The sequence below is a fragment of the Eulemur rufifrons genome, chromosome 6 (assembly GCF_041146395.1).
Source record: "Eulemur rufifrons isolate Redbay chromosome 6, OSU_ERuf_1, whole genome shotgun sequence".
In the NCBI taxonomy this organism is placed as follows: domain Eukaryota; kingdom Metazoa; phylum Chordata; class Mammalia; order Primates; family Lemuridae; genus Eulemur; species Eulemur rufifrons.
The window spans coordinates 98,918,933-98,938,455 of record NC_090988.1 but is presented as its reverse complement, the minus strand read 5'-3'; the positions used below and the strand labels follow the sequence as shown (position 1 = coordinate 98,938,455).

The following is a 19,523-nucleotide window of genomic DNA, read 5'->3' as shown; positions in this document are numbered from 1 at the left end:
GGCCAGTGTGGCTAGGTGTTCCCTCCTCACTATCCCCTTACCGATGGCCACGGACAAGGAAGCTCAAAGGACGGTGTCACTAGTCACCTGTGAACACAGCAGCCCCTTCTTAGCTGTGGCTTTGCTTTCCACGGTTTCAGTTACCTTGGTCAACTATGGTCCAAAAATATTAAATGGAATATTCCAGCAATAAACAATTCATAAGTGTTCAACCGTGTGCCATTCCGAGTAGAGTGGTATCTCGCACCCTCCTGCTCCAGCCCTCTGGGGACACCTTTGTGCCTTTGTCCAGCACACACATGCTGTCCACACCACCCGCCATCAGCCACTCGGTAGCTGGCTCAGCTACCAGACTGAAAATCACAGTGCGTGCAGTGGGGGGTTCGGTACTACCTGCTGTTTCAGGCTTCTGCTGGGGGTCTTGGAACATATTCCCCGAGGACAACAGGGGACTATGGCAGTCACAGAACATTCAGCAAAACCACAGGTCACAATCATTCGCCCGCTCAGCCCTGATCAGAGGGCTGGATTTGGGGACGGGAGCTTTTCAGCTCCAAGTGCCTGCTGGAGCCCCGACAAGGCCACATGGGGGTGTCCTACGGGGGACAGGAGGGGGCAGCTTCAGAGCTGCAGGGAAGCCGTGTGCGGCACTCACCCCAGATTCCTGGGGGAGGAGTGAGCCCGTCAGAACTCCGCAGGGTCCGAGGGGCACCCAAGAGTGGAACACCCGTCAGCCCGCGGGTCGTGGTGCCGGGGGCCACCGGGAGACATTTCTCCGTGTAAACGGGAACGTCCCTGGCGAGTGGCGACCACTCTGATAAATTAGGGAGCAGCTGGAAAGAGGGGTCCCTGGCAGGGATCCTGCATGGGAACAGCCCGTGGGAAGAGGGAGTCAGCGGCTCAGCTGGCGTCCTACCCTGGACTCTTGCCACACGCGTTTCCTTGTTGACCAACGTGGATCACGACAAAGGCTGAAGGGAGGCGCTCTCTCTCCTCTCTCCTTGGAAAAGCAGCTCCACGGAAAAGCTCCATGGAAAAGCAGCCAGGACAGATCACAAACCACGTTTCCTCGTCACTGCTCTTTCTGATCTAGACCTTGTTCTTGTGGACAGCTTCTAGAAACTTCAGAGAGCCACACGGACCAATTCTTACATACAGACTTAGCTCATCTTCCTGGACAGTCAAAGGAAGGACAGCTAATCCTACACTCACACCCATGAAAAAGTCAGGACCTTCACCGGGGATCTAGCCAGAAAATTCTGGAAGCCACTGCACAGGGAATCCCCCTCCCACCACCCCCGTCACTTCCTTGGTGGTCGCTGCTGCTGCTGGAGGGTCCTGACTCCCACAGGCCCTGGCGGCGTCCACAGCACACACCATTGCGAGTCACGCCGGGCGTTTGGAATGTGGTGTCTCACTCCCGGGTCTGAGCTGCCCGGCGTGAGGCCGTCACTCCTCCCTACGCAGCTCCCGGGTGACCAGATCCACCGTCGCTGGGCGTCAGGGATACTGTGGGATATTTTATCTTTGTTTCTTAGTGGAGATCCAACCTCAGGGCATCCCCAATTTCAGTTCAGTTTGCGGAATTCTAAGCAGAAAGGATCAGTCCATCACCCTGAAGGTTCAGATGAGGAGAGCAGCGCCTTGGGAGATGGAGGAAGGTGCCCAAGGTCGCCGGCAGGCAGAGGCGGCCTCCAGAGCATGGGTCTGGCCCTGTCGGGGTCAGCTCCGGGGAGCAGCCTCACCGGCTACAGCACCCAGCCACTCAGCAAGCGCTGGTCTAGACTGGGCTGAAAGACACTTTGTAGACGTGGCTGACACCAGCAATCCATCGAGTTCAAGTACATATTTTCCTTAGTACTGTACGTGGGCCTCCTTCAATCAGTTGAAAGGCCTCAGGAGCAAAACTGAGGTTTCTCTGGGGAGAACAATTCTGCCCCGAGACTGCAGCACAAGCACCTGCCCGAGGGTTCCAGCTGTCCTGCCCTGCGGGGTCAGACCGGCCTGCCATCGTGTGAGCCAGTTCCTCGAAATGAGTCTCTTAACATGTGCTCTACTTCCGTGTCGCTATCTGTATCTACATCCTACCAGGTCTCTGCAGAAGCCCGACTGACACCATCGCAAGACACGGCTCCTGGCCAGGGACCTCGCGGCCCAGCATCTGCAGTAGCTGGGTCACATGACCTGTCCTCCACAGGCCGCCATGTGTGTCCCCACTGTGCCCAGCCTCACGCGAGAGGGCAGGGTTTCTTCAGACTCTCTCCCAGCACCTGCTGGCGGGAGGCAGAGGACCCTAAGACCCTTGAGGCTGACGGGGCCACTCCATGGAAGGGCCTGGACGCCTCGGTCACAGCATGGACAGAAGCAGCCTGCCTGCGGACCGGGAGAAACCACACCGGGAGGCTGCCCGGCAGGAAAGGAACGTGCGCGACATTAAGCAACCAAAGTCGTGGGTTGGTTTGTTACGGCAGCCGACATCGAGATACCCAGTGCACACGGGGGGACAGTTTTAGAGTCTAGACAAAAGCCACCCTTTCGTCTCCTGATGAAGAGCAACACCACCTGCTCTCCGTCCCACAAACACAGCGGACCGTCCGACACGCACTCCGTCCTGGAGAGGCACCAGGCAGGAGACAGAACAGCAAGGTGCTGTCCCTGCCCTCGAGGGGCCTGCATTCTGGCAGGATGGGTCGGGGGGACATGCACATAATCAACCAGCAATTTCCCAGAGCACCGCCCTCCCTGGCAACACTCCTCACGTGCACAGCAACACGGCCAGCGTGGCACTCTGCCGGCAAGCCCCCAGGCTGCTGCACGCAGAGAGGTGAGATCTTGTTAACTGGGGCACACCTGTCCCTCAGGCACAGACAAAATAAAAGCCACAATCACAACCTCCCCCAACTCTTCACACGCATCCTCTAGAGCCTGCACGTTTCGGATGAAGAAACCTGATGAGGGCTGTTGGCGTGTGAGGGAAGCCTGCCCGAGGCTGCTGAACCGAGAAGCCTGGATCTGTTTCTGCTCCTCTGCGGCTCCAGGCGGACACACGTGAGGGCTAACCCGTGGTGGTCACTCCATGCAGGAGGCTGCCCGGATGCAGGTACAGGTCAAAGCACGGGGTGTCAGGAGTCACAGAGAACGTGGCACAGCCCCAGCCTGATGACTCCCTATCTGTGTGCTCCTAGGGGTGGAGATGGGGCTGATCATGTGTCAAACAGGGGTGAAAATTCCTGCTCTGTCTACTCCACACAGTTAGATGAGACAGCACGCAGGAAGCCCACTGGGAACAGTGAAGCCCCACATACACCGTCCAAAGAAGTTAGAACTGAGGTTCAGGTCGGTAAGCCCATCATACGTTAAAGGCGTAACCACCAAACTATTCGTGGAACTACGCATCATTTCTTTGAAAGAGGGTCTCACTCTGTCGCCCAGGCTGGAGTGTAGTGGCACGATCACAGCTCACTGCAGCCTCCAACGCCTGGGCTCAAATGATCCTCCCGCCTCAGCCTCCCTGAGCAGCTGGGATTACAGGCACGTCACCATGACCAGCTATTTAAATTTTTTTTTTTTTTTTTTTTTTTTAGAGATTGGGTCTTGCTACATTGCCCAGGCTGGTCTTTAACTTCTGTCCTCAAGTGATCCTTCAGCCTTGGCCTCCCCAAAGACTAGGATTATAGGCATGAGCTGCCACATCCAGCCTGAACTTGTATCACTGAATCAACCAATCAACCAGGGCCACCATCTGACTCTGCTGTTAGTTCTCCCTAGTCTAACGACTGTCACTAGGTGACAAGGATTCAGCTGGTCCCATTCACAAGCATCAACTGCCTAGAGCGGCCACTTCTTCACTGTGCTGCTCATTCCTTGAATCATGGACCTGTTTCATTTAATGTCCATGAATGGGATTTACAAACTAAACACTCACTTCACAATAAAAAAAGTGGTGCTACACACACACACAAAACAACTTCCGAGGGCTCAGACAAGGCTGTGTAGAAAAGAGCTTGCTAGTTGAAAACATTTAAAAAATATTTTGTACCATCTTACAGATTCTATGTGTGTATTCAAGGTCTGCTAATTTCAACATCAAAAAAAGCTACAAAAAGCACTAATGTGAAAAAAATGGATAAAGTGGACTTCATTTAAGATTTAAAAGCCCTTTTACTCATTAAAGATATACAGTGGACCCTTGACTGACATGGGTTTGAACTGTGCAGGTGATCTTGTACTCAGATTTTTCCCAACCACATGCAGGTCGAAAGTAGTGTCTGTAGGATATAAAACCTGCATGTACAGAGAGCTGCCTTTCTGCATACACGGGTTCTACAGGCTGACTGTGAGACTTTAGTACGTGTGGAGTTTGGTATGTGGGGGCGGGGGGGTGGGTTACAGTCCTGGAACCAACCCCCTGTGTAAACTGAGGGACAACTGCAGGTAGAAAAGGAAAAGGCAGGTCACAGACTGGGCAAAATATTTGCAACTTGTATCTGACAAAGTATTGATAGACTATATAAAGAACTCCTACACATCAATAAGGGAAAGATAAACATCCCAGTTAAAAATGGACAAAAGACTGAAAGAAGCTATACATATACCAAATAAGCATATAAAAGTGTTCAGTAACAGTAATCATCAGAAAAATGCAAATTATACCCACAATACGATGCCACTTCAGAGCCATTAGGACGGCTGAAATTAAAGAGGCTGATGTTACTAAATGTCGACAAGAAAATGGAGCAACTGGAACTCTCGTATGCTGCTGGCAGGAACATAAAATAGGACAGCAGTTTGGATACCTGTGTGGCACGTTTTTATAAAATTAAACACACTCTTATCATATCACCTGGCAGTTTTCCACCTAGAGAAATGGAAACTACGTCCACAGAGAGATGCACAGAAACCTTCCTTGCACCTTTGTTCGTGTTAGCAACCCACACGCCCGTCGTCAGGAGAACGGGCAAACTGGTATAAATGTGTAACAGAAAGTGTTCTCAGCAATGCAAACGCACAAAATACCGACACCCCAGCAACACAGCCGACGGCACAGGCGTTAGGCTGAGTGGAAGAAGTCAGGCCCAGGAGAACGAGCTGTGGGGTCCCATCTACGTGAAATCCAACAACAGGCAAAACAGATCTCTGGTGACAACAGTCAGAACCGTGCTCGCCTCTGGCGGGGGCTGGAGGGGTGGCTGGAAAGCAGCCCCAGGGAACTTCCCGGGGCGAGGGAAATGTTTTATATATCTCAACTGCAGTCGGAGATACGGGTGTATACATTTGTCAAAATGCATTATTCTTGTAATCTGTGTATTCTACCATATGTGAATCACACATCTATGAAAGAAGCTAATAAAAAAGATGGGGTTAAGTCATGATCTTAGAAAGCCCAGGGCAGACAGGAACCACTCTGGAGCCCTCCCCACCCTCCCCTATCTCTTTGTGCTGTTCTCCAGGGGTACCTGCTTCACCCCAGGTCACAGGGAGGTCTTGCCCCTCTGACTCACGGCCTCTGAGTTACAGTAGAGTTGTTATGTTCATTTTTTCACCAACCGTGTCAGGGAGAAGGATGGCTTCCCCCAAAGATGCCCACGTCCCAATCCCCTACACCTGTGGATGTGTCACCTTGATGCAAAAGGGGATCGAGGCTGCCAATCAGTTGACCTGTCCTGGATTAGCCAGGTGGGGCTAACTGCACAAGTGGAAGAAGAGGAGGAAGAAGGGACCGGCAGAGAGACACACGACAGAAGGACGCTACCCACAACCGCTGGGAGACGGAGGAAGGGGCCACGTACCAAGGACTGTTGTAGCCCCAGGAAGCTGGAAAACACACAAAAATGGATTCTCCTCAGAGATTCTAGAAGGCAATACAGCCCTGAGGACACCCAACATCGCCACGGTGACAGCCACGCCTGCGCCCGCCCAGGTAGAGAATCTGCTTTATCAAGGATGCTGCCTACAGAGCAGAGCATGGGCAGGAGCAAAAACACCCTTCTAGGAATCTGCTCCACCCTGATGACTTCTTCCCACAACAAACACGAGCCACCCCCCTCTGGAAGCTCCTTCCACGGGATGTGCCTCAGCCTGGCAGGCTCCACCTCGCCCCCTGCCCCGTGTGGGCACACAGTCAGTGGGGTCATGGGGCAATGCTGGCAGGTGGGCAGGAAGAGCCCACTGCAGAGAGGCGGCAGCAGGCTGCTCCAAGTGGCCCTGCCTTTTCCTGCCCACTGTCCAGGGAGCTGCCGTTCTCCGGAGGGAGGATGAAGACAGCAGGAAGACCCAAAGGCTGCCAGACCCAGCAACGGCGTGAAAGAGTGGAGGGAGAGGTGACCCAGTGCGGCTCTGAAATAGTGCTGGGGTGGGGGGAGGCGCAGGGCCAGCCCAGGAAGAGGAGGGCCGGCTTTCCCTCCGGGTCAGAAGGGCCATAGGACAGCGCATCAGGCGACCAGGGAAGGAGGGCTGAGCTCACAGGCTTTGCCCTTCACAGGTCCAGCCTTTACTGGGGGCCCAGTGTTCTCATCGCCACATCCAGAAAAGCGTGCTCCCACTCCGTGCTGGCCACCAACCCACTCAGGAAGAGCACGTCCCAGCTTCCCTTTCCAGGTTGAGTTTGGGACATGTCCTATCTCCGTACCCCTACAGTACCGCCTGCAGTTGAGCCTGAGCAGGGATTCAGCAGCAGGCGAGGAGCTGCATGAGTTGACCTCCCAAGTCAAGTCAAGATCTCAGACAGAAAAGACCCCCGACAAAGACCACAGAGACCCAGTGGACAGAGAGACAGCGCCAGGCTTTGCGGGGCAGATGATCGGGGGCAGGGGGCTGCCTGGTGGGCACCCAGACTGAGAACCTCGAAGACAGGGCAAAGACACATCTGAGCAGAACTCAGAGGCCACAGGGTCTGCCCAAGGACACGCGGCAAGGTCAGTGACCACAGAGCGTGAGTGGCTGCTTCTGACACGTGCACGGCAAGTCTGGGATTCTACAAAAAGCCAGAAACTGTTCACACACACGTGTACCGATTTCTTCTTCTAAGACACGGCTTCGCTTTTCCCCGACTCTCACATGTATACTTTTTCTCTTCGTACCATTTTACATAAGTGGTCTCCTCTTAACATTTTAATCAATGCAATCTTTTGGCAATCAATGTAAAAGTGATTTTCAGCAAGCGCTATATCTGGAAGTTCTCAGAGAGATGCTGGGACGACTTCCCATCGCGAACGCCGAACTCTTTCGAGCAGTTTTTACGGAGGCGTTCGAGGCGTGGCTCTCGGGGAGGCACGGGAGATTCTCGCCTGCAAATGGGAAGCTGCCTGTTTTGTGACATTGGTACAAGAGATCGAAAAAGAAATTTAATCAACCCCCCAAAGTCTCTCCCTGACGGCTGGAACATACGGCCCAAGTTTTCTGGGACGTGCGCAGAGCAGCCTTTTCACTAAAAGCTGCCACCCCATCCTGTGACGCGTTTCTGGTTTGGACGAAACCCAGGGGAACGGAACCAACCAAGCCGTTTCCAAAGATCTAGAGCAGCCCTGGATTTGCGACTCAGCCCTGCTCCACCACGCGGCGGCCATGTCCTGCCACACACTCCGGTGTCGTGGCCGGCGCCGGCCACAGGCCTGGGAGAAAGCAAGGGTGGGCCGGCAACGCGGCGCCTGCCTTACCTGCCTGGCCGTCCCGGGGCCTGCACTGCACCTCCTCCACGCACTCGGCTGGGAACCACCCGGTGTGGCCGCGGGCGCTGCCTTCCCAGAAGCCCCCTTCGCCGATGCTCAGCACTAGAGGCAACAGAAAGGAGGGTGTTAGCAGGGCAGGAGGGTGAACAGCGCAAGGGTGGCCGGGCAGAGGCGCGAGTGCCAGTGTCTCCTCGGCCAAGCCTCGCCCACCGACCCCACTTCCTTCAGCTGAGGAGGAGGGGCCCTGGCAAAGTGTCCCCTCGGCACAGGGCCGAGAGGCGGAGCCACTCCGGCCCACAGGTGTCCTCTGCCCACTAGGTGACAGGGAGAGAACAAAGCACTGACGTCCTCGCAGCTGTACACACCTCACACCACAAGCCAGAAGCATCAAGGTGCGTGGCTGCCTTGTGGCATCTCTCGGTGTCCCACGTGAGACAGGACGGGGGTGACTGGATGTCCTCTCCGCCAGTGATTTTGGATATAATTGTGGGAGCCACCTCAAAGGGGAGAGGAGGCAATGAGGTCACGCCTGCCTCGAGAGCCTGGGGAGGCTGGAGGCAGAAGGGCCGAGGGAAAAATCCACCTGTCCCGCCCCAATCTGGATCTTTTAACCCAGCGTGAAGAAAGAGATCCCAGCAAAAGACAGAAAAGTAGCGTGAGAACTGATGACTGCGTGATACTGTCTTGACTCGGAACGGAAGGGCTGGACGGACAGGCTCATGGGGAAGCCCTGGCCCCCGGCGTGCTGACTTAATAGTTACGTGGTGGCTGGCAAGGACAGAGATTTCTTTCCAATTTGTAGTTGAAACAAACCCATCTGCTTAGACAGCAGGGAGGGCTGCGTCCCAGCAACCTGTCCTGGGGGACCCCGGTGCACAGCTGGGCAGGTGTGGCCACCCCAGCCTGCAGGGTGGGGGGCTGCTGAGACCAGGAGAACCATCCCCCCAGCCCAGTGCGGGGGCACTGGAGGTCCCTGGCAACGTCAGCTGGAAGAACGAAGCATATCTGTTCTCACACTCGGCTGCTGACAAGGGTGGGAAACCCACGCCCAAAGACACTGAGGGCGGGGGAACGTCACAAGGACCCTTCACAACGCCCCCCTCACCCTACTGTGATAAATAAACACTTTGGCTGTAAGGGCACAGCTTGCCAAGGCAACGCAGGGAAAAGGGGATCTTTCTATCTTAGGACTCTGGTGCTGGGCTGGAGACACTCCCTGCACCCTCAGTCCCCCAGTGTGCCATGGGGAATCAATATCATCTCTCCAGGCTTCACATTCTTCTAAATCACTCAGGATCTGCAGGCACCACCGCGCAAAGAGGGATCAGGGCACTGGAAGTGTTTTCCTCTAGCCTCGTTTTAAACTCAGAGGCCAGATAAAGAACCACTCAGCCCATGATTTTTGAAAGTTAATGGAACTGAAAATCCCGGCTTTATAAGTTCTTGCCTAACAATCTAAAGAAATGACCTGACTGAAATAGACAAGCAGCATCCTGGGTGACCAGGACAATCATAACCGCCTGAAGCAATTTCCTCCCAGGATCACTGCTGCACCCTGAGGCCGCACTCAGCCCGGCTGCCCGGACGTCCTCGAGGTCCCAGCAGAGTCCTGCTCCCGAGAGGGTCGTCGGGCGTTGTCGGAGCACTGCCCGGGGCCACGATGGGGGGTCAGGGCCCCGCCCCTGTGCTGTGTGAGCCGATGCCCCCGTAGAGACGCCTCCTCCTATTGCCAAAGCCACGGGCAGGTCATTCTGCTGTTTCATAAAGCGCCAGGTAGAGACTGGACCCTTCCTCAGTGGAAGCTCTGCCACACCTTATCTATGTGACTTGGGACAACTTCCTAATCGCTCTGTGCCTCGGTTTCCTCATTTGTCAGATGTTAGCTCACAGCATTGCTACGTGTAGAACAAGCACATTAGCCAGGGTGGGACGAGGACTCAATCAGCACCATTCACTTCCTCCCAACCCCAATGCCTGGGAGAACAACGCGCTCTAGCTCCACCTTTAACCTCTACCCAGCATGCGCTTCTGGGTGTGTTGCTGCTGTTACGAGACCAAGAGCAAATGTGAGAGGCTGCTTAAGGGGCGTGACGGTGCAAGAGGTCCACAGAGCAAAGCAGAGGGGACGCGCTGAAAGGAGTTACCGGCATGGGGAGCCCTTCCCATTGGGCTGGTTTTGGGGACACGGGGGAAGAGAAAACAGGATCTCCGCTGAGACCTGACGCAGAGCTCGGGGCATCTGGCTGTGCACATGGTAGCTGGTGCCCTCTTTAGAGAGGGGGAGGAAGAAAGCATGGTGGGGAGAGGATGTGGAGGACTCTGGGGTCCCCTTCTGAACATCCTGTGCTTTCAGCAGTTGGCATTTCACAGGCTCATCTGCTCCCGGTAGCCACGTGTGAGTCGGGCACACACGTGTGCTGGGCCCTGGGGCGTGCATCTGGGCTCGCATACTCGGGTTTTTGCCTGCCTGCGTTCTCAAGGGCAGGTTTCGAGCGCTTCCCTGATGAGAACACCTGCGTCCAGGTAGAAAGGGGTGTTCCTTATAACCATGGAGACAGAGGTAGGTTTGGCTCCTATTGAAAAGTAAACGCTTCACACCCATGCAAGGAGAGGTGGAGGGCAGGAGAGCGTCCTCTCCATGGAGCAGAGCAAGGAAGAGCTCCAGACCGGAGGCCAGAGACTCAGGTCCACCGCCAGGATGCTGAGGGACCTGGGGCGAGGGTCCTGCTCTCTCTGTGGCCTCACCTTCTCCTGGGGGAGCACAAGACAGCCAGGCCAGGTGGATGCTGGAATTCCACCTCCCCCCACCCCAACCCCCTTGTGCTTCAGATGGACCAAAGAGGGCTCTGTCCCCAGATCCCAGACGTGCAGGGGAGCCAGGAATATGCAGGACCAGCTCTACCGCAAAGGAGCAGACGGGGATTGTCCCATCCAAGCCCAGGGGGCAGAGGCAGGCTGTGAAGCAATGACTGAAATGGGTCTCAAGAGACTCAGGAAGCTCTGGAGGAAGAGGCAGGCACTTTGAAGGGCTGGACAGAGAATGGGGTGAAGGCACCATGCCCAAAGCATCACCACTGGGGAAGGGGCACATGCAGTATGGTCTGGAGCCCCCGGAACCCTGCAGGAAGTGAGGACCATCCCCAGCACTGTGTCCATTCCAACACAGACGATGCCACTCCCTGCCAAAGACGTACAAGCTCTCTTGCAAACTGGAAAACACTAAGCCCCTGCACTGGATTAGCTGGGGCAGAGGCCACCGCCCTGCACCCTGCTATGCTCCGCCTCCTCCCTCTCACAACACGAGTAAGACCCAGTGTTGGCCACGAGGGGTCCACCCCAGCCCACCCGCCTGGGCACGGAAACCAGCCAGGCCCCTAAGGAGCTGGGTGGACCTGACACCCACCCTTTCTCCTGCTCCGCACTAAACTTTCTTGTTTGGAACGTAGCCCTGGGCCATCTTCAATTTCAAGCCACACAGGGCTTTCTGTGTGTCTGTGGTCTTCAGTTTAAACGTGCCCAGGACTCCCGTGGGCCAGGGGCTGGGTGGCAGCAGGCTGGGGCGGACGCCTGCAGGAGCAGCCTGCGGAGGCCTCCTGGACGCCTGCTCCTCTGCTTCCTCCCGGGCCGCCCCTCCTCCTGCTCTGTCCCCTCCTGCCAAGCTCAGCGGCTCCACCACACCCGAGTCCCAAGTACTCTGCGCATGCAGGTCTCCCCGGGGTGTCAGCTGTGCCAGACCAGGGCATGGCAAACGCTCCCCAAGCTGAGCACATCCTCCTGGGAACTGGAAGACGGCCTCACCGGCCACCCCTCAGTGGCCCAGAGCCACATTGCCTGGTTGGCCCCCTTCACACCCAGACAACCCCCCAGGGAGTTCTCCAGATGTCGGCCCTGCCCCTTCTGCCTGGGCGATGAGGCCACCCCCTCGGCTCCCATCAACCTGCCTCTAAATCCCCCCAAGGCCGGGCTCTCGGCTGAAGACGTTCCCGGCCAGGGAGCTTTCGAGGCCCACACAGCACATGGCATCCACTGCCCTGGGCCTGGGGCTGTCTGCCAAGCTCTCAGGGATGTCCTCACCTCAGGGAATGGGCCACCGGCCCCCACTTTGGCCCCCCCATCTCCCCAGCCAGGCTGGCGGGGCTGGGCACGCTCTGGGCTCTGTCTGTCCTGCCCGTCATGTGTCCGACATCCTGTCCCCCAGCCCTACTCATTCCAGCACTTTTCAACACTCTGCTTAAACGTCACCTGCTTTGAGAAGCTTCCACCATACCTTTGGGCTGAGTGAGGGGCTCTCCCCCGGGACCCCAGCCCCCTGGCATTTGCCACAGGCTTATTTTTCTTGCCTACCAGCATGGGGGCTTCCAGCAAGCAGGGACAATAATGACAGCTTCCTCAGGCCCTGCACACGGCCTGGCACCACAGGGGTTCACTGCATGTCTGCTAAATTAACCCCCCAAATGGGACCATCACTGTGCTACATGCTACACCAGAAGGCACAGAGTGTGTGGTGGGAGGGGGTGGGGAGACTCCCAGGGAAGGGACGTGTCGGCCCAATCCCAAGCCATGGGAGACACAGGACAGCTGCCGGTCTGGGCAGAGGAGAAGCAGGATGGAGGCATCGACATGAGAGGACGTGGGCCCAAAAAACACACACACTCCACAGCTCAGAAAGTGCAGTCATCATCCACACACCAGCCACCCACTCACCACTGCCCCTCCCCCCCACACGCACGCACCCGCCCACCCACTCGCCTACCCATTTCATCCGTCTATCCGTCTGTTCATCCACCCACCCACCCATCTCATTCATGCACTGATCCATTCATGAATCCGTCCATCCATCCGTTCACCTGTCCCTTCCCAAGCACTGTGCCACAGGCTAAGGAAACAAGACTACGACACAGTCCTGGACTACAAGGGGTCCACAATATGTCACAGTCAGGAACACGGCAAAAATCACCTGGGGAGCTTGTTAAATATTCAGATTCCCCGCCCTGTCCTTGCAAGTTCCGATTCTGCAGCACTAGGGGTGGGTGGGCAGGAAGGCTGCGTGTTTACTAAGCTCCTGGCATGGCCCAGATGCGGGACTCCAGGTAGCACAGGCTCAGACTGCACTCAGGAGCTCGGCCCTGGCTCCTGCGCAAAGAACTACCAGGGCTGGAGGGACAAAGAAGAGCCCTTGAAGTCACAAGAAAGGAGGGCCACCAGGGGAACGAGAGCGGCCCTCACCTGCTCTGGGACACCCCTTGTGTTAGGAGCAGAAGGCTGGGGCATGCTTTCCCAGGTACCTGGCACCAACCGTCCACTGGGATAGTGACGGGGGTGAGCAGAAAAGAGGCGAACAAAATGAGACTTGTGTTGGAGCTGTGGTGCTACCAGCAGGACCTCAGGGCCACCTGGGCCTGTCACAGCCGCCCTGCCGCCTGTTGCTCAGGACCCACCTTCCCTCGCAAGGAGCGAGTGCAGTTCTCGGGAAACCCTGCATAGCTCCTGTCCCTGCCGGGCAGGAAGTGGGGTCTCCTGCACCCCTGCAGTGGTTCCTCTGAAGTCAAGGTGACAGACGTCTGCGGGAGGACCGTGGCTCCACAGGCAGAGGATCACCTCGACCTGCCTGTCACCAAGAACTGTCAGGCAGGCAGCAAGGATGGCAGGGCCACCACAGAGACGAGGTGCTGACAGCTTGGCAGGAAGGAAGCGCAGGCTCCCAGCCGACAGCACCAAGGGGCCCCGTGCCAACCGTGTGCAAATGGCCTGCGCAGCCCACGCAGATCTCTGCCGAGAACAGCAGTCCTCGCAGTCACCCTCTGTGGTGGGAGCTCTGGAGCCGAGCTCCACCATCTCTGTTCTCTCCAGAGCCAGGCCTGGCACCCCGCACGCCCCACACGCCTACAGCAAGGGGCGGGCTCCGGTCGGGTCTGGAGTTTGGGGAGGGGGCTGTTGGGCCCCAGTGTGCTGGTGTGGGGTGCAGAGGAAGCAGCCAGGCCCACGGAGAGGCCAGGGAGGCCTAGACCCTGGCCACGGCCAGGAGGAGTCACGTGACCGTGCTTCTTTCCTTGTTTTGGATCATTCTATGGGAGCTCAGGGAGCTGGGGACGCTCTGGAGCCCCAAAAGCTGCTGGGAACAAGGCATGCAGTGCAGATTCATGAGCACCATCTCCCACAGGGCTCTCGCCCACCCAGGCCCCTCTGAGTCCTGGGTCTCCATCTCCGCCTGGCTGCCCCCCCACCATTGCCCGAGGACACACCTGCCATCAGCAGCTCAGTCACACTAGTCTCCTCCCTTATCCGCTCCTGTCACCATCTCTGGTTTATGCAGAAAGACACAAATCCCCAGGGAGAGTGACTGGCCCTGGTCACCTGGGGGCATTACAGGCTCCTGCTGGAAGGCTTGGTTCTGATCGGGAGCCCCACGTGGGCCTGGGGCGTGCACGGCAGGGGGATCCTCGTGGAACGAAGGCCCAGGGCTGTGGGCCAGGGGCTTAGCCAATTTTGGAGCCTGGGCTGGGCGGGGAGAACCTCGTGATGTTTTGGGGTCATAGCAGGTTGCAGCCTGTGCTGAGTGTTCACACGAGCCTCCCCCCCCGCCCCCCCGGCCTCCCGAGCAGAGACGCCGACTCAGGGGGCTGCCTGACCGGGAAGAGCTGCGGTTATTTTCAGCATAGCTACCCAGTGCTAATTAGGCAATGGCTAATTAGCAGTGCTGGGGACCTGCCCCTTCCCTAGGTCTGTCAGAACAGTGTCTGCTCCTGCCCCGGTGATGGCCGAGCTCGAGTTCTGCCTGCAAGGAAGGTGCTGAGAGGCACAGGCTAGAGGACACAGGCCCGCTGGGCAGGGGCGGGGGCGGGCAGTGGTGCATGAAGGTCCCTGAACCTCGGTTCCTGCAGCCCCCACACCCTGCCCTGGCCCTGCCAGCTCCACCCACAGGCTGCGAGGAGCTCACAGACTCTGCATGGCATGAGGCACCACCAGCTCAGCCTGACGTGGGCCTCCCTGCTACACCCCCCGGATGCCCTCCGGCAACCCGCGGGACCCTGGGAAGCAAGGGAACAGCGCAGCAGAGGCAGCAGCGCACAGGCGGCAGCAGGTACCAGGGGAGGCGGTTTCCCACGCAGCCCGCTGAGCTGCCGGAACTGCAAAAACAGGCTCTGGTCCAGGGAGGGCCGTGCACTCGGCGACGGCGTTTTAAACACCTCCTAGTGAGTGAAGCGCCTCCCTGGCCACCAGCCAACCACATCTAAAACGGCAGCGACCTGGACATGACTGGTGAGTCGCCACCCTGTCAGCATCACCGAGCATGACTAACGTGCAGGGGAAAGAGTCGACTCTGTGATTTTATCATTCAAATTCAAAGCAGTAGGCCGTGTGAATTTTTACATTTATAATTTCAAAACCAACAAAAATACCATGTTAAACCACACTGGGGCAATTCAGGAACTTTTGCATATGGCTACGATGGACAAAGTCCGTAATGGACACCACCACTGAAAACAGCTCTAAACTGGAATGTGGTCCAAAGAGCAGCCACCAGAAGGGGCTGGGAATCGAACAGCGGCAGCTGGACTCTGGTGGGGACGCAGGCTTGCCCAGAGGAGAGGGGAGGGAGCTACACGAGAAAGTCCCTTCTCCACGGCTTTCAATCTGGGCTAGACAGTCCCCACGGCAGGGCCAGTGCTGGAGGGACACACGGGGAAAACCCTGCAGTGTGAACAACCTGGAGAGGCAGGAAGGTGGAGCCAGGAAGCCACGCCTGCGAAGAGCATGGGGAAGTCCCTGCAGGGACACAGGTACAGAGGGGGCTGCAGACTCAGACTCCCCTCCCAGCTCCCCGACAGACCCCTGAACGACATACGCACAGAATAGGCTCAAAGTGGCTCAGCTAAACCCACAGGATCTGAATTGGTGTAGAGCTGTCACCCAAGCAAACTGCTGCAAGCAAGGGAAGAAACTCCCGGGGGAAGAACATCTGAAGCCAGAATCTCTACAACGTAACGTGCAGATGTGCAGAACACAACCGAAAATCACCAGACACGTGAGGACCTGAGAGAATGAAATGTGTTCTCAAGAGAGGAGAGTCAGCTGAGCCTGAACCCAAGACAAAGCTGACATTGGAACCGACACACAGGGATTTTAGAGTGAGGCTTACGCCACTCCGCGACGCTGTCAAACACGTGTTTTCAGTGAGCAAAAAATCTAAACAGGAATAGGAAGTCTTGGCAAATAAAAAGAAATGATAACATAATACATATGGAAATTCTAGTGAACGTAAAATTTCTGAGTTATAAAACTCACAAGGATGGATGGATTTAATAGCTAAAGGGACATTTCAAAGGTAGGAGGAAGTAAACTAAAACATAGATTGATGAAAATGATCTTATGTGAAGAAAAATTGATTGAGAGAAAAGTAAATAGAGCTCGAGGGACTTGTTTGATGCTATCAAATGATCACGTGTGTGCAGGTAGAATATCAGAAGTTGAGAGAGAGGACGGGGCTCTCCCTTCCCTAGACTACTGGGTTAGCCCAGGTAAAGTCTGCCTGATTAGTGCCGAGAGCAGAGAAGGGAACTGAGTCAATTACCTGCCACAGGCTGAACGGCAACTCGGGGGTGGGGGTGGGGGAGTCAGGATTTGAACCTGCTCTACCAATCGCAAAGGCACACACTTTCCATCCTGTGCCAAGCATCTCCTGGAAGCCTGTCCTCCAACAGCGGGGCCCAAGCACGCTGGGCACACTATGCTTTCCCTGCTCTGCCCAGCAAGTTCCAACCGCCCCTGGGAGGCTCCTGCATTGCACACCTGCTCTTCTCTGGTTCCCTCCCATGAAGCTTTGGCTGAGGCCTCACTGCCAACTACCCTCTGAACTGCACACACCACCACGGCATCCACCTTCCTGAGTTGCCTCACTATACCTCATCTCCCTGGGCAGAAACCATCGCTGGCTCCCCAGTACCTTGGGAACAAAGTCTACCTCCCTGGCCCAGCATTTACGGTGGCCTCAGGAGGCTTTTCAGCCACAGTTCCCAGGATCCTGCTCTGGGAAACTTCCTCCCAAGCCAGGAGATGTCCTTCCTTTGAACGCTGCAACCCTTGGCCCACGCTGGACTGTCCACTCGGGTGCTCCAAACTGACCTACGCCAGGGCCTGCCCCGACACCTCATGGCTCCAGGGGGTTATTCTGGCTGGAAAGGGGCTCTTCCCTGCATTTCCCACTGCGGAATCTTATTCCAGACGTGCGTGTGTTGCCCTTCCTTCCCCCGCAGGCCCAGCACTGGGGACAGGTCACTCTGTTCCCCGTTCCTGCCCTCCCAGGGCTCTGTATTTCCCATGGGGGCCCTGTAGAGGAGATGCCTTGGACGCTTCCCCCCCCCCCACCCCCGGCAGGCCAGCCAAGGGAGTCAGAAAAGCCTTAGGGGCGCCAGCCTGCCCCTGCCCCAGAAGCAGAGGATGACCGGCAGACACTGACCTTTGACCCTGTCGCCGCGGTGAAGGGGGATCTCGCCGTCGACTTGGGGCTGGTATGGCTTGACGACGACAAAGAGCCTTCCGGGCACGGCGCTGTAGAGCTTCCTCTTGGGCCCCGGGTACTCGAAGGCCGAGAGCGGGTCCTTGTTGGCACCAGGAGCGAAGGGCGACCTGGATCGGGCAGAGGGGCAGAGAGAGAGGAGGTCACCGGCCACGCTCCGGGAACTACAGCCAGTGGGCTCAGCAAACACCGTGCCACCAGCAGCCACGCCGGAACTCGAGACGCCAGACAGTGCCGGAGACGTGACCAGGCCAGGGGCCGAGTCTGTGGATGACAGACTCGAGTAGGTCCGGCAATTCCACTTCTGGGTGTATCCGCAAAGGACCTGAGAGCAGAGTCTCAGAGAGACACCCGTGCACACGTGTTCCCAGCAGCGTAGTCCCGACAGCCATAGGCAGGAGGGACTCAAGCGCCCGTCGACGGATGATTGAACAAACAACACACGGTCTCCCCATACGATGGGATGTCACTCAGCCTTCAAAAGGACGGCGATGCCCACACGTGCTATGACACGGACAGACACGGACGGTAGTCACATTCACGGAGACAGAAAGTAGAATGGTGGGTGCCAGGGGACAGGGGAGGGGGCGGGGAGTGAGTGTTTAATGGGGACAGAGTTTTGGTTTGGAAGGTGAGAAAGTTCTGGAGACGACTGGTGGTGATGTCTGCACAGCAATGTGAATGTGCTGAACACCACTGAACCGCTCGCTTACAAAACATTACGGTGGTAAGTTTTATGTTACGTGTATTTTGCCACAATTGAGGAAGAAAGACACAGGTGGAGGAGCCATCGAGGCAAGCCCTGGCCACTTCCCACCTGTCCCAGAAGACATTTTATCCCTCTCGCTATGAACAGGCATCCTGCTGGGCGAGGAGACACCAGAACCTTCTGTCAAAGCTGGTCAGGATCGTGGTGCACACAGCCCACTCCTAGTGGCCACCAGTGACACTCGCAAGAGGAACTTATATCCACTCTTGCTTTCTGTCAGCGATTTTGCAAAGGGCCTACATTTCTAGGCCGACTTCTGCACCTGACTGCAAGACACGCCCTAACTGTGCCCACACGTGACGTGAGAGACACGGGCTTTCACGGATAAACCCGTGAAGGGGCTTCTCCTAACAACACCGCTGCATCGCTGGACAGGTGACCCGGGCTGACTTCCCAGCACAGGGGAGAGGGACATCCACTGCCCCCCAGGGGCCAATGATACCCAGGAGGCATCACCTGGCTGCTCTTCCCAGGACCAGAGTGTTCGGAGACAAACACCTGCATGGAGGAAGCTGGGCAGGGATTGCAGGACGACATTCCAGAGTGCTCTGCTCGGAAAGACAAGAAAAGCGTTCATCTGTGGCTGGTGTCTTCCAAGAGGGCATCCAGCCTCAGGGACGTGAGTGGAAGATTAATGACACGTGAGGGAAGGTTCCAGAACTGGAAGCACATCTGAGTCCAGGGAGAGGGTAGATGCAGGCCACAGATTCATCACTAGGAGAGCAGGGTCCCCAAATGTGTCTCCTCTCAAACCACAAGTGCTGTGGCCTCTGGGACCAGGGAGGCAGCCTCAGTCTTTCCACGAGGACAGGAAGGGGACATGGGACCAACACATGACGAAACAGCCTTGCAGGGAAAATTCCAGAGGCTGATGTGACCGGGCACTTTCGGTATTTAACATGAACCCCCACGTGCCCATTGTACCATAAATGCGTGTCCCTGATAAACGCCCCGTGGTTGGTCTGCGCTTGGCAAATCCACAGAAGCGCACAGTGCTGTCCCCTTCGACCAACGTCATTTATCCCCAAACACCCTGAGCTCCTGGAGTGGCAACTCCTGCAAGAGGCAAGTCATGCGGCCACCTCTCGTCCCCAGGTATGGCTCAGTGAGCCAGGTGCCTGCAGAGAGGAAGGACACCAGGCCCTGCCTGTGCCACGAGAAGGTGGGGACATGCAAGGGCAGCCCTGCCAGGTCCCCACCGGCAAGGCCTCCCCAGCCCGCCGAGGCGTCTGCGCTGGCATCCGGGCTCATTTATTCCATCACCTCAACGCAGCCCGACTCGGGGCTGGGCTGGCCCAGGACCGAGCACAGAGAAACGGGAGCAGGGAGAGACGACGGCCTCCTCCAGCCCTGAGGGTCCCAGGCTGTCTGCCGTCTGGCTCCCAGGCCGGGGCGGAGGTGAGTCGTAGCAGCCAAGGGGACAAAATTCCCCTGCAATAGCGCACGTGTCCCCAGGGGGCACCTGACTATTCCACCTGGAGCCAAGGGGTCAGTAGGGGCGGTGGCTCCAGGAGAACACAGCACCCCAGGGTGAGAGTTCCTCCTCTCCCCAGACCCCCACAGACAGAGC

General features: G+C 57.0%; 1 protein-coding gene across 2 annotated transcripts in view; it reads right to left on the bottom strand.

Annotated features, from left to right (window-relative positions):
* The window catches only part of SHANK2 (SH3 and multiple ankyrin repeat domains 2), a 518,956-nt gene that overhangs the window by 253,060 nt on the left and 246,373 nt on the right, over positions 1 to 19,523 (bottom strand). For both annotated transcript variants that reach the window (XM_069471699.1, XM_069471700.1), the window contains 2 exons: positions 17,125 to 17,294; positions 7,656 to 7,769 (listed from right to left, as the gene is read on the bottom strand). In XM_069471699.1, the coding sequence (XP_069327800.1) occupies positions 7,656 to 7,769; positions 17,125 to 17,294 (284 nt within the window). The remainder of the gene's footprint in view (positions 1 to 7,655; positions 7,770 to 17,124; positions 17,295 to 19,523) is intronic.